The sequence below is a fragment of the Melospiza georgiana genome, chromosome 6 (assembly GCF_028018845.1).
Source record: "Melospiza georgiana isolate bMelGeo1 chromosome 6, bMelGeo1.pri, whole genome shotgun sequence".
In the NCBI taxonomy this organism is placed as follows: domain Eukaryota; kingdom Metazoa; phylum Chordata; class Aves; order Passeriformes; family Passerellidae; genus Melospiza; species Melospiza georgiana.
The window spans coordinates 16,799,395-16,814,904 of NC_080435.1; the positions used below are offsets into that span (position 1 = coordinate 16,799,395).

The 15,510-nt window shown below is 40.1% G+C and overlaps 1 protein-coding gene across 7 annotated transcripts in view; it reads left to right on the forward strand.

Annotated features, from left to right (window-relative positions):
* Positions 1-15,510, forward strand: part of SERGEF (secretion regulating guanine nucleotide exchange factor) — a 141,807-nt gene that overhangs the window by 76,133 nt on the left and 50,164 nt on the right. For all 7 annotated transcript variants that reach the window (XR_009114561.1, XR_009114563.1, XR_009114562.1 and 4 more), the window contains one exon: positions 2,178-2,214. Coding sequence is in view for 2 of the 7 variants with exons in the window: in XM_058025764.1 (XP_057881747.1) it covers positions 2,178-2,214 (37 nt within the window). In the remaining 5 variants the exon portion in view is untranslated. The remainder of the gene's footprint in view (positions 1-2,177; positions 2,215-15,510) is intronic.

Genomic DNA, 15,510 nt, shown 5'->3' on the forward strand with positions numbered 1-15,510 from the left:
GAATGGTGGCCAGAGTAACAGCTACCTGAGCAAAGCTGTTTGACATCACCAACATTCTATTATTGGCTTTGCAGGCTCTGTACCTGCTGCTATTGGATGTAGCAAAAAAAAAAAGCTTCTTTGTCAGGGGTGGTTTTTTACAATCTAAATAACACCTTGTTCGTGTGGGGCTTTTTTTTTTCTCCTTTTTTTTTTTTAATGTAGTGTTTCTGGAGCAGGTCCTGGCAGTGTCAGCCACCAGCCTGAGCAGTTTTTTTGTGCCAATGCTTTTGAATCTCTGCTTGTGTCAGTGTATTTCCTAGGGAATTAGCCAAGATTATTCACACCTCAGATAAAATTTATTTATTCTATTAGCAGCGACTTCAATATATCCAATTTTCAGCACTTGGTGAAGAGGAGAATTTTGCTTTTTTTGCTAGAAAGCCTTTGCATGTGCTTCCATGTGTGGATCTTGTTGCCATGGCATCAGTTTATAAGCCTGAGAAGCACAGGTGGGAGCATTAGCCAGTAAATAGGCATTAGGAGCCAGCCCTGCTGCTGTGTAGGGCTCGGTCTTGTTGTGAGGATAGAGATGTGGGATATGGCAGTGATTTATGTATTTTCATGGCTGGGACTTGGAGCTTTTCCTGTCTGCAGCATTGTGGAATAAAGGACTTGATGCAGTCCTGCTAGTGCTCTTGCAAAGGCATTGCTTTTCCTGCTGCTTTCTCTTGATTTTTCTGAAGATGAGGCCATGCTGGAATGTGCTGTCACTTGAATTATTTTTCTTGCACTGTTTTCCCAAACGCTTTAATGTTTTGTCTAAGGACCTTTATTCTAAAGAGTCTTTTTCTTCTTCCTTGCCATTGTTGTGTTGGGATGGCTTTGCCCAAATGTTTTCATGTAGCAGTTGTGGCACAAGTAAAATGTGCGTAGTAATGATTGTGGTGCTCCTTTGTAACACAGGAGCTCAAGTTACTCAGTGTGTCAGTCTTGGGTGTCTCTTCACCAGTAAATTCTCAAGCACAGTGAGCTGAGCACAAGGCCTGTTTTATTAACTTCTATGGTTTTATGTTCTGCAGACATGGAGGTGATTATAGCTGTTTCTCTGGCTGTAAAAGCTATAAAGTTATGCATGCACAGAACCATATAAACTTTTGATGGTATGGACTTCTAGTTTTTAATATAATTGAGCATATACTCCTGTATTGCCATTGCAAATGTTCTTTAGGACGAATGTGCTTATTAGTTTTCTCCAGCTCAGTATTAGGCATAATGGACAAGTACTTTCAAGACAGTGAACTGGATACAGAATTTTGAGGGGGTTGCTTTTATTTAAATTAAAAACTTGAGGACACTCAGCAGAGTAACCTTGTGTGAAGTGAAGTTTCTTACATCAGACAATTATGCCAGCAGTGACCTTGCAAAAGAAATTCTGTGGGAAAGACAAACCCTTGCAGTAAGGACAGAGGGCTGCTCTGGGTGCCTGTGTTACCATCATTGATGGACAACTTACAAAAACTCAGTACACTAAAGCAACTTAAGCATCAGGCATGTTCACTGCAGCTACAAAGAAGGATGAAAAATACCTGAACTATAAGTTTGCTTTGAAAAGAAATTCATTAATCATTTAATGATTTCCATCATTAATAAGCTAACAGAAGGGTTGAGTCCCTGGGTAGTTTTCCTCCATTCTAGGCAAGTGACTTGTAGGGATCATATCACATCAGGTTTATCACACTGAGCCTGTATACTTTGAGCAGTTCCTCAGGGGTCAGCTGGAAAAACAATATAGGTAACAGAGACGGAAATCTTCATCACCCTTTTGATTCCCAGCTGCCTCTGTATGGATTAATCTGTGTTTGCTCTGTGCCTCTTGTTGGATCCAGTGGGTATTGTCAAAGGTGTGATGTTTTTGCAGAATCGTGGCCAGTCTTGCTTGAAAGGGTTGAAATGTCTGCATTTTGAGAAGAAAATACCTCTTTATTAAACAAACAATCATGCACTCCTGCCACTAAGCCCCTAAGTGAGGCTACAAATGAAATTCCATTTAACCATGAGAACACTTCAACCTTGATTTTGCGTCCTACAAACTGTAGTTGGTTGTTTCAGGTTAATTTTTAATTTCCTGTCATAATTGTGACTGTCTTCCTTCTGGTAGGCAGGTTCTGATTTAGTCATTCATATTTCTTTTTCAGATCGCGTGTGGCTCAGAGCATAATCTGGCAATAGTTGGTAAGTAGCTTAATTTTATAACAAATCCTCTCACCTTTTTTTCATTTTTAGTAGCACAAGATGAAAGAAAAATGTGTACATCAAACATACTGAATGATTGTGGGCATTGTGTGCATCTGAAAGGAGGAAAGTAACATATAGATGTAGAGGAAAGAGAAACTGGTGACAGTAAGTGCTGGTGATGAAATTGTGGCCTTGTAGACCAGCTCCTGTAAGGAGAGAGGGGTTGATGGATGAAACAAGAAAATACATTTGCAAAGTGTTACAGCCTATTTTAGCCTGGAGCCATTGCAACAATCCAGGCTGCAGATTCAGAATAGCACCCAAGCTTGGTGCTGGTCAAAAGTATCTCTGTTTAACAAGATGGAAATTATTAACATGGAAATTATTGTTGAAAAGAATCCTGGGTCTTTTGTTGTTCAAAGCTTGGAAAATCTTCAAAATGTCAGTCAGTGGTAGACAGATTCTTTAGTGCATTTTAGCATAATGCAGCTGTAGTAATAATGATGGAAGTACTAGGAAGCTAATGTCGGTGCAGAAATTGAATTTTGTGTACTAATTCCAGGAACAATTGTATTCTTGCTTTCATGTGATGAGTTGATAACTGAAGTTTGATACATGATTGCTATTATATGTAATTACTTGTTTAGGAACATTTTTAACTGTATATTTTCGAGTGCTTTATAAAGGAGGTCAGCATAATTATCCCCATTAATAGACAGAGCAAGACAGATGAAGAAAGGAATTCTGTGCTAATGAGAGCTGGAAATGAGGCAGCACTCCATCCACTTAGATGTTTTTGATTGCTGTGACGGATGCATTGAGGTGTCAAGTAAAGAATTTCCTTAATTTTCTAAAGTGTAGTTTGACAGAGGTACAGAAAAGCAGCTATTTGGTATTCAACCTGCTTTCCATGCACTATTTTTTCAGGTTCTGTTAAGTGGCCACAAAGGTGGCATTTTCTGTATTTCCATATCTGCTGTAGTATATTTTCTAATTATCTTTCTCCAGTTAAACCTTGTAGTGAACTCATTAAGTGCTATTAAGTTTATGACTGGATTTAAGAAAAGATTTTTTCTTTTGCCTTCTCCCTACTTGTTCAGTGTCACATGCCGGTGTTAATTGTCAGGCTGGTGCTTCTGAATGTCGACTGAAGAGCAATCTTGTTTCTTGCTGAATTGATGAAGTAAAAATGTGCTGCTGGCAGATTCCTCCAGTGTGCGTGAAAGCAAAGCATTGAGTTTGAACAACCTTCTCTCTGCCTATGTCCTTTTAAGCTTTCTGCCTTCTAGGCAGAAATCTCTGGAAAAATGGGTTGGGGAAAGAAATTCTAGAAGAAAGTTACAATAAAAAAGAACTTTGCATATGTAAAGAATACCATATGCCTATCTAAGCTGCATGCTATGCTCATTGAATTCAATGGGGGAATTATCAGTGCTGGAAGCCAGTCAATTTTATTTTAAGGACAACAGAAATGTGATGTTGCAATTTTTTTGAAATAAAGAACTATGATACAAATTTCCCTGAATTGAATTTTACATATGTTTTTAAAAGGTTGACTTTTAGAACATTCTGTGGTAAGATTTCTCTGATCACTGGCAATTCTTGGTTCAAAGCTGTCAGCTGTTATAGTTCTTAAAAGATATCACACAGATTTCCATGAATGTCTACTTGATTGTACAAATTTCTAATAACTTATTCAAGCAGAGTTCATTTATAACAACTATATCAGCCATGTCTTTCTTAATTAGTAAATGCTTGAGTGATTGACTTTTAAACTGAAATAATTCAAGTTCGGTATGACAGGTAAACTGAAAGGCCTTTAACAGTATAATATTCAAGTCATTATTTCTGGTTGTATGTACCAATGTGCTTGTGCTTTTTTTGTTGCATCATCTTTTAAATAGAAAGATTTTTAGGACAGAGAGGCTGGATTTATGATTCATTCCGCAAATGCTGAAGTAGTGTTCTAATCATCTTGCTGGTGATACAAGCTGTTTGATTTGTAAGGCTAGCAAGCAGTTAGGTATTTTCATGTGACTTTATATAGTCTGCACCCATTTGCACAGTTCAGTTATTTGAATTCTCTTCTCTTGCTTTCTTCTACTGGAATCAGTGCAGAATTTTTCTGCTCTCTTCACTGTGATGGCTCTTGCTCCTTTTTTTGTGGCTATATTGGTAGTATTTTGGTTTTCAGTTGGTTTTCATCATGAGGTAAATGTTTGATATAAAGGAGAATGATATGTAGGTTGTCTTGAAACGTACCTGGTTTTCTAAACTTAATGAGTTAAAAGTTGCTATTAGTTCGTAAAAAAGTGTAAACATCACTTCTAGCCCTTGCTGAAAACACATTTTTATCTTCATTTGGGGTTGTACTGTGAAATTAATTCTAAAATTTGTAAGTGTTGTAATATTTTTTTTAAGTTTGAATGACTTTTTGCTTGAGAACAAAAATCCTTGCCTGTTAAGAGAAGACCTTGCACTTTTCACCTCAATCAAGGATTAATCATCTTAGGAGCCAGCCTATTTTTGTACTGAAAGAAATGGGTAGTTATTTAATAAATGTTGTATAACATATCTGAAAAACACCTTGCTACACTGAAAGCTGTGTATGTACTTACTGAGCACCACAAATTGGCTTTTTTACCTGAATGTGATAGCTGCAATGTTAGTGCTGAACTTTGTGATACTGAGACAGTATCTTTGAATGACTGAAATACATGATGGAACTAAATCACTGTGACAAATCGGAGCTTTTTCCAGGTTTAGGAGTCTATAGTGTTTTCAGCAATGAAAAGGTAAGGAGGTCTGATTATTATCCTAAAAAGCCTGTGTTTGAAAACAGTATTTATGGAGAACGCTTTTATCAGTTTTCTACCAACTCCCCAGTAAGAATTTGATGCTCCTTTTTTGAAAAAGAGAATAGTTATCTTTAAGAGAACAAGTAAGTCATGCAATGCTGCAACTTAAATAATCAAGCAATATTAACTGTGCAGAAGTAGAGATGCTGCTAAATGCAGCAATGCCTTCACTGTGCTGCAACCACAGAGCACAGGGCAGAATGCCGTGAAGAACCTCCAAATGCAAATGTCTTATTTTAGTAAAAATTAAACCATGGAATTTTATTTAGGCCTCCTGAAGGTAGTTAAATCTATTCCCCTCCCCGAGAAATCATTACAAGGATGATAATTCTGTAGTCTGTCTCCCTAAAACCTTGGTGATGCATTACATCCCTTTTTGGTCTTGCTTTTAGTCATTTTCTCAACCTCTATAAACTAATGAAAATCTTTTAAACAAAAGATACTGGAGGAGATGTAGGGAGGAGTGCTTTTTTTAAAAGCTAATTAGTTTCTGTTGAAGTCCAACTTTAAAGGAGCCTTCAAAGGGGAATTTGTTTGTTTGGAAGAGAAAGATGTGGATCTTTCAAGTTAACATTTTCTGGTGTGGTGTTTTGAAGGGGATAAGTGTTGGGACATGTGGCTACTTCAGATAGTGCAAAAAGCTTTTTCTTGCACTTTCATAGTCACCACAGTGAATTCTGACTTTGCTCATTTTCTTGCCTGGAAGATTTAAAGCATCCTTCAGCGAGATAGTCCCCAGAGCCTGGCTTGGACACTGCTGTGTGGTGACCCACACCACAGAGGCACTGCCAGTGCAGGTGGTGGGGGTGCAGTGGTGCTCACAAGGAGAAACTGGGCTTTGTGATTCATGTCATTGTTACTCATTTGATACTTCTCTCTGTCTCCTTTGGCTTTTTCCCTGCTCAGGTTACTTACTCAGCTCTGCTTAACCCCCATGATTAGTGATAGTGGAGAGGGCACCATGTAATTAATGGTAAAACAATAAAAATGAGCCCCAAAGGCCCAAGCTGGCCACCCAACCGTAAGAGTGTTTTGCGCATGGAAGTACAGGTGACATGTGAGGCGACGAGGCCCTGTCTGATCACACCGAGTTTCAGTGTGTTCAGTGCAGCAGCATTACATTTTTAAAATCACCTCTCAACTTTCTACTAAACCACAGGCCCCTCAGAAGAGGGTTAATTTTGTCTCCCATTGTCTTTTTTGTTTTCTGTGGATTAGAACAAGCTTCAGGATTTTGTCTTCTGTGGTTAGTGTGCAATCACAGCTGTAAATATCACAACATGGGCATTCACATCCTTCTGAAGCTGAAGTTGGAGAGTAAAACCCAATACTAAATTTAATGGAAGAATAGTCTTTGTAGAGAAAATTAGGATTAGACATCTTCCACTCAAATTGTAGCTCATGCCTCAAGTGGTCTGTATTAAGTATGCAGTAGAGTTAGAGGGGCAGTAAAAGAGCTGTTACTCCATGCTCTGCTGAGATTTTCTTTTTATATTCCTATCCTGGAAGAAAATAGCAATTATGAGCTGGAAAACAAATGTGGTCAAAGCAATCAAAGCTTAGGGAGATGGTGATACACATCCTAAAATGGTGGTGGTGTTAATGCCATTCCAAACACTTTGGTTCTATATTTTTTGATGAGGAAGCTAAAGGGTTCCTATGTGCAAGCCAGTCCCTCTTAATTAGCAGGGTTCTGTACTTTAGTGGAGTTCCATGGTTCGGTTCCACGATTCCGAGTGAATTATTGTACAAAGCATCAGCTGGGGAAGGGCTGTAAGAGATGATGGAAGATCTGTTTCTGTGGCAGAGTGAGTAGCAGTGAGGAGGGGAGGCTGTGCAGGGTGAGGGACGGATCCCTGCCCTGTGCTGACAGTGTTATTTAGCTGTTCACAGCTGCCCTGCCGAGCAGCAGACACAGTCCAGTGTCTGACATTGGGCCCGGGGGACTCAGCAGTCTGTCACGAGGAGGAAAATAGTAAATTCTCTCTGTTGCTGTGGTGGTTGGAGGAATCTTCAGCATACACAGAGGAGGGCACTGGTGTTCAGCAAGGAGCCTGAGTCTGCTAGTCTGTTGCTTTATTTATTATGCATGAAAAATCCCAGTGCACCCAGGGACTGTATTGTAAAGGTTTCCTGGCAGACCAGCATGGAGTCATGTTGCAGCACGCTGTCTCTTTGCATTGCAGCACTAATCACATTCTCTGCTTATTAAAGGGCACCTGGCAGGACTTCGAGTAACCATCACTGTTGTCATTTTCATGCGGGTTATATGTCGACCTTCTAAATTTATTCTCTGGCAGAGCCATTTCGTATGTCATCTAGCTCTTAATGTGGCTTTGACTGTTAAATAGCTCTTCAAAATATAAGCTCCTTTGGTTATATTTGTTGAGAAAAAGCAGCCTCATACCTATCATTACCTGATCACCTGAGTGCTTTGGACATAGCTGGATATAGATTTGACATCACAGTTTTCCTGTCATAGTTAGATACAGTGAGTTGTTAAAATATCTTCTCACTTTGTATTTCTTTTTTGTATACTGTTGGTGCTCCAGGCAAACTAATTGTTCTTCTGGTAAGATGGAAGCTGAAATTGAATTTCAAATTTCAGAAGTCTGATTATTTAGTTATTTTCAGCAGGTTATACTCAAAAAATCTGATCCTGTGATCTCTTAGTGTTTCTTTTCCAAGGGCTAATGGAAAGCCAAGTTGCCAACTATCTCAAGAATTTGTGGGTGTAAGGTGATGAGGAGAGAAATGAGGAAATGCTAATTTGAGCGTTTGGAAAAGCCTTCTGACGGGGCTAAAAATGGCTTTGTACCAACTGAATTGTCTGAAGTCAGTGGCTGCTGGCTATAGGAAAGGATGGATATTTTGCTGTGAAAAGCTAATTAGGTTCACAAGAGAAAACAGAATTGCATTGACTCCCTAAAAAGAAACTCCAGAGTTTAGGATAAGATCTGACTGAACTGCATCTTCTGTTACTGAAATGAAGTCTAGGTTTTACAGCTACCTTTTCTTGCAGGCTTTGTCATTGTATTGAGGCATATTTTGGGTGACTTAACTCTCTGGAATGCTGTATTCAGCTTCTTTTCTCTGTGTGGCTTGTCAGTTTACCTTGTGAAATCTTTGGAATATAAACTGCCTCTTGGTGTATTTTAGAACTGTGTAGAGTAAAGGGACATGATTTTTATTTTTGTTTTAGTATTGCATTGCAACTAATAATAGTTGCAATCACTTCCCTTCCCCTCAGAGAAGCAGTTTTAAAATATAATTAGTCGTGGTGTGTGTGTCTCTATCTTAATTTATATCATTTAGCATATAAACAGGTAATAATGCAGTGCTTGTCATATTGTTTACAGTGTAGTTTCCTGCTGCTACCAGATGCAGAGCAGCTTAGGCAGGCTCTGAAGATAAAAGCTGTAATTTTTTTTTGCTGTACAAAAGGCTCACGGTTCTTGTAGAATTTTTGCCTGAACTTAGGATATCACCGTGGGGTCAGCTTAGAGTTTGTCTAGAGCTGAGCTGCTGTGTGCTGTCAGTCTGCTTCCTGAGACACTGCATCACATCCACAGGGATGAATCTGCTGTGTCAAGAGCCCTCCTGGAGATGGGGGAGAGGCAAGGGAGCAGTGTTAACCTCTGGTGACAGCTGAGCCCATCCAGCTGGAGATGGGAGTGGCAGCCAGAGGAGATAATTGTCATGGGAAGACAGCAAACAACCAGCCAGTGCTACCAAGCAAGAATTTTTGCTTGAAGCTGAGCAAGTAGGGAGCCCTTCCTTGCAGATATTTGTGGAAAGGAGAAGTCCTTCCACCTGGTTTTGGAAAATCACAGAAGATGAGAGCACTCTTGAGAGTGGGAGCTGCAGTATCGGTGCTTGCAGTCCTTTGTCAGAGGGTTCACTGGATGGATACTGAGACTTTAGAGAACAAATCAGGTTTTATCATATTTGTTTACTCACAGGCTCTAAGCAGAGCAATTACTTTGAAGGAGAACAATACTTCCAAGGCATATCTAAGGCATATTTACCTGAATTTTCAAGGAAGCAAACAGGAGTCCCAAAACCAGGCACCCTTGGTCACTAAAGAGAGGTTAAGTGTTTGGTGGCTATGAAATGAAATAAAAGGGAGGACAGATCTCTGCCTTCAGGGAGTCATCTGGAGCATGTGGGAGAGGTGTTTACCCAAGTGAAAGCACAAGCCTAGCAAAGCAGCTCTCAAAGCACTTGGAGGGCAACAAATGAAGGCTTTGGTGCCCTTCTGCTGAGCAGCTCTGCAGTGAGCTGTGCTGGTAATTCTGGGTTCTGTACATGCAGCCTAACTTCACCTTCTAAGTGTATCACTGAGTAGAAATTTTGCAGCTAAATGGCTGGCTGGCAGGAGGGCAAGGTGGTTTATATTTAGAAAGCTGGCATGAGGAGTGCCCTGACCCTGCTGGGCGATTTGTGGCTCTCCAGGAGGGAATATCTTGCTACAGAACCTTGGGTTGACACCCCTGTGTCAGTGTGTAGTCACTATCCAGATCCTTTACGGAGCACTAAGAAATTTTTCTCTCAGCACATGGGTAGATATTTGTGACCAGCTTTTTAACATGCTCTGTGTGAATAATCTCTGAAGCTTTTTCCTTTTGATATTTTTTGTGTGTGTGTTTTACTAACACGATCTTAAATACTCTGAGTAGCTTTCTGCATAATAAAAAGATGGAAGGGATTTTCAGAGATTGGCTTGACTGAGTTGGTTTTTTCACAAATGCACTTTAAAAGTCATGTTTGCTGCCCACTTTTTGGATTTTGCAGTGTGTTTTGGTCATACTGTTCTCTTTCAATTGTGAAGGTCAGAAAAATCTGTCAAGAGCCAAAGCTGAAGGCAGGGATGCTGACAGTGACACGGGTCTGAGAGATGGTGTTGTAAGGATACATGGGAAGTATTGCCAGGCTGCAGGTGAAACAGGGACACTTCTGGGCCATCACTGCTCTGTGTGGCTAAATGCACACATCAAACGCACAGGGCTAAATGCACACATCAAAGCAGGCTTCCTGAAGCTTTTGTAGACCAAGGTGGGGTGGAGAATTGTTTCTGTACCTTTCCATAAGAGCAGATCCTCTTTTCCCGCTTTAGGATTTGGGACTTGGAATTTGAAGGTAGTTAAAATTGCAGTGGAGACAATCTTGAGGTATTAGCTGGCAGGCAAGATTATTTTACTGCTAATAACAAAGAAGAAGCTGTTCAGGCTTGCAAGCCTAGAGCAAACTTTCTGGGTAAAAATGAAGAATTTTATAAAAAATCATTGGTTTTAGAGAGATAAGTATTTAAGAAAAATATTAGGGGAAAAAAGTCAAATGAAAAGAGATTAAAAGAGTTTAAAAGTTGGGATATTTATAAAAATTACCCTTTACTTGTCCTTGCTTTTTGAACTTGTTTCACTCAAGTGCTTCTTTATAGAAGGTAGGTAACAAAGTAATTAAAATTAAAAATGCTTTTGAGACCTATTTCACTATTGTGCTTTTTCCTGTGCTTTTTTTTCAGTGTCTCTGAGGAGCAACTAGGCTAAACTGGAACTTTTATTATTTCTGAGAAATGTCTTCACATAATTTTATTTTCAGATTGTTGGTCTTATTTGAACTGTGAGAAAGTGTGAAGGACTGAAAGCTATATGAATAGGATTTTAAGAGGTATTTAGCATACAGCATTTACCATTCCTCATGGAGCAGTGAGAAGGGTTGATATATTCCTGGTGAACAAGTAAATCACACAGGACTCATGTCAGGCATGTTACATTTGTTTATGGTGAGGCTTCAAACATAACTGGTTAGCAGGAAGCTGAAGTGAGAGACTACTGCCACATATACAGGGCTTGGTGCCCATTAGTCTTTGAGGAGCAAAATGCCTCTTTTACCTGAGCATTGGATAGCTCTGAACCTGCTAAGATAGCAGCACATCTGTCAGTGTTCTCAAAACCAAAAAATCCAACCACCACCACCTGCAGTAACACACATGAACTGTAATGATTTTAAAAACCAGTCTGCTGAGGCCTTCCTGGCAGATTTTTCAGATGAGATAGTGACATTTTTCCTAGCTTAGGTCTGGCTTATATCCTCCTCCCTTCTCCAAATCTAATGGAATAATTACTTTGAGAAGATAATATAGGATGTATTGATCCCGGTATAAACTTTGTTTGTATTTATTCTAGCCCTGATTTGCTAAATTAAATGTTGTCCAGGAGGACCTTTGTATGATGCCAGGAATTCATGCTATAGGCTTTATCTTCCTCTGTTCAGATTTAGCATCTTATGCTATCCCTGCCCTGTAGCCTTGCATTGGAACAAATGACTGGGTTATTGGGAAGTGGTTATGGTGGGGATCACCAGCCCAGGGTGGGACAGTGAAGCTTCCAAACGAGCCCATAATGAACATGAAATCCAGTTTTAGCTCTGCTCCTATTCATGGGTCATATCCACTTTGATTTTTTTAATGTGAGTTGTTCAGTGAGCGGGAGGTTACACCCAGGGAGCCTGGCCACCATATCTGCTCTTTTGTGCGCCTTTTTTTGGAATACCTTCAGGCAACTCAGGGATGCTGTACCACAATGACACTTCCAGTGCTTATCCCAGCTGTGAGAATGATCTCCATGTCCTTTATGGCCCCCATTTGACCTTTACAGCCCCTGGTTCCTCTGGGGAGTTTAGCAAAGATGTAGCACACTCAGTTTGGATGTTATGTGACCTGCAGTGCTGGTGACTCAAAACCCTACAAGCTGTTCACAGATCTCCTGTTATTCACCTTGTAAAAGAGAATCCCCCAGAGTGCCACTGCCCATGATACGTGCTGTAATGCCAGACACGATGCTTTTCTGGTAAGTGAAGGATGTACATGGCTAGAAGATTTCAGGTGCCATTTTTCTCAGTAGGAAAGAATTTCTGTCAGCTAAGACTTTAGAGTAGGAAGGATTTAGAACTTGATGAGTTTTCTTTTTGTTTTCCTTGTGGATAATGCTCAGAACAGCAATTCAGTCAAACATGGGAAAATTATTTTATCAGGATACATCGTTAATCATCTCCCCTTCCCCTCCTTTAGGCATTTTAATATTAATTTTAAAAAAAGTAGTTTGCCATGACCTTGGTGACAAATTTGAGTTGCCAAGAGATTGAACAAGTAAGCAGCTGCTTTGCTGAATGTCTGATATTAAGCTGGAGGTTGGCTTCCCTATGCCTTTGGTTTTCAGTGACACCAGCTGCTATCTTGCTGAGTTGAGACATCTCAGAAAATGGGCAGGATGACAAGCAACACTAATCATATAATTCTGAGTAGGAAGCTCACTTGCCTTGAAAGATAGTTTGCTTTGGCTTTCAAACTTCCTATTTTTTCCTCCTGAACTGTTTCCTCTTATGCACTGCACTTTTTTTTTTTTTGATTTATGAACATTTCACAGTTTTTTAAAATTGAATGAGATGAAAGGTGTATCTCTTAAAGGCCTGCAACATGTTGTACTTCTAAATGAGCACATGGGACACTTGGTGTGTGATGTGGTAGTGGTGAAAGATGTATGTATGCTCAAGGGGTAAGAACTTCTTTCCAGTGTAGCCTGCTGGATTTTGTTCTATTAACAGAATCTTGGTAGCTGTTACATTTTTCGAGGTGTGGGATTTTTTTTGTGATATTGATTTAATAAATGCTCGCTTGCAACTCCTGTAAAATAAATTGTTCCCTAGTTTTAATAGGAATAATTCATAATTTGTTACTGTTCCCTGCTGATAGATCAAATCTGAGATCTTTATTTCAAGGGGAGCTCTATTACTGAGGCCTCCCAAAGGGATTATTTCAGAAATACCAGTTGCATATGAGTTCATCATGTTAATGTGTGCTTCACATTGAGCATGCAGGATAATGTGTGATGTATGACAAATTTGAAGCACTCACTGGTTTTCTATGATGTAGACCCAGTGCATGGATAATTCTGGCCCTTTTGAGAAGCAGATGTTTGCTTAGGCAAGAAAAGTATTTACTTTATTTGTGTTACTTCTGTACAGAGGAGGGGAAAATTGTCACCTGTGTCTGTGTTCTACAATGGGTTGTTGGACTCACCATCTGGTTTGTGGTCACTGAACATGACTTTAGTCTCCTTAATTGTGGGTCTTCTTGGTGACTATTGAAAGGTTTCATACTGGAGGCAGCTTTTAGATGTGTTTATTTAAGCTGGAGTCTTCCTTTAGTCCCAGTAGCAGTTCTGTTCTTCTCCCATGGAGAAATGCCAGGCAGGAAGCAGCCAGCTGCGAGTCTCCCTGTGCCAGATTGGAGCCTGCAGACAGGACCAGGTTAGTCTGTGCTGCTTTTTTCAGTGCATCTGGCCAGCCATAGCCTTAAAGCTCATGTGAACTTATTGCTGTAGGCTCAAAAGAGAAAAAAATGTTAAAGGTATCAGGAATTAGTGTCCTTGCTGTTCTGAGATCATGCACCCTATTTTTAAAAGTTTTTTCTGGCCCAAGACTCATCTTGCCACCTACCAATGAAAGGAGGCAGGAATCCAAACGTATTCTGCTTCTATCCAAACCTTGTGTTGCCTGCCATTTATAGCAGGAGTAGTGTGATGGTTTGCTGTCACTCAGATTCCTTCAGTCTTGCTACTATGCTGTTGATCAAGTTAACTGCAAGGCAAGATTCATCCTAGGTAGATTCTGGGTACCCTTAAATAAAAAAGCCTGAATGCTATTGTGTAGCTCTGTGGATTTTTTGAGTAAAGAAGCTGGCACTTAAATTTTTTTAAGCACTGTAGTAAAGAAATCTTGTTCTGTTGACAAGTTCAGCATGTGTCTTGTGCAATACTTCTCTGTCTGCTTGGATCCTCCTCCTTCTCCCATCTGCCACCTTCTCACTCTGGGGAAAGGAAACTCCATTCTGTCAAAGCAAAGTGCCAGTGAAAAATGGGGAAGACTTTTAAGAGTAGCTTTTGGATGAGACCATTCACTAAAATCAAAATAAATATAACCACAGCTCGCTCTAGTTTTGCCCTGTGTACTTAGCAAAAGGTTAAAGCTGACAAGGTAGTAAGATAGAGCACCTCAAGTGAAGGCTGTGCAGTTCAAAAAGGCAGAATCATTTACTTCTGCCTGTGATCAGTGCTCCATGGCAACATGTGCTTTGCAAGGAAAATAGCATAAATACCTATTAGGCAGAGAGATTCCCCAGCAAGTGAATTAAATGCCAGAAATCGAACAAGAGTGGGGTTGGTGGTTTTTTTTCCTTTCAGGGTAATTAGGGCACCTACCAACAAAGCATAATTGTAATGGATGCTCTCTGAGTCTTCTGAAGTACGAAATGTCCCTCATTTTGAAATATCCTGCTTCAGAGACTGTGCATTAACTTTGAGGATTGTTTCCCTCTGCAAAGGTTTTGTGGTTTCTTCTGCCTGATGCTGACTTGCAGATTCAGTGTGAGCAGTTAAAGCCTTAAGAATGATAAACTCCTATTATTACAGGGACTTTGTGCATTCATTGAAGTCCCCAGGACTGGAGCTCAAACTTGGTAATTTCTTGGATTAAATGAATGTGCCAAGTTTCGCCCTTATGCCTGCAGCTGGTGATCTCTGCCTGGCAGAGTGAAGGATTAGAGAACTCCAGGGCTGTTCTTGATAGTTTGGCTTGATGTGCAGTCACCTACAAAATAATGGTAGTAAATGTGCTTATGCTTTCTTTATAGCTGGAATTTGGTTGGCTATTTGAGGCAAGGGCAGCAGAAATCAACAGGACTTTGTCTGCTGGAGGTGCTGAGCCTTCAGGCTCCAGAGCTCAGAGTGCTGAATATCCAGGGGAACTAAACCCCTGGGGTTCTGCTTGAGTCACTGTGCCTCACTCTCTGCTGCTTTGGGCACTCCAGATTACCCTCATCACACATTTGTTTGGGTTCATGTGGCCATGAATTCGATGGTTTTCGTTTCCTCTCTTAACAGGGTTTTCTAAATCCTCATTCCTCGGCTGTCTGCAAGCATGCTTTACTGTTCAATGTAGTCTTAGGATATGTGCTTCTCTCCTCAGCCCTAAAACCTAAGCAAAAATTCTAAGTCAGAATTTTGTGATCTCCTTGCAAAAAGGTAGGACAGGTAAGAAAGAGATTATATAGGTGAGAACTGTGTAGGTAAAACTTGTCTGAAGTCCAGCTCCTCTGCTTTACTGGGGGGAAGGACTGCACTGCCTCTATAAAGGCACAAAGGAAGTATTTTTTCCTGTGAAGAGCTGATTTCCAGTCTGTTATACAGCACTGTAAAATAGTCTACTGGCTGCATTTGTGTTGCCTAGAAGAATTAAACTTGGAGTTGGGCTTGAATCATATTTTAAGTTGCTAAACCCCTGGCCAAGATAGTAAAATGTTGATGATGCTGCAGTACTGCAAAGCTGTAATTTGGTGAATAAATACTTTCTATAAAATAACACTCCTCTCTTTGGT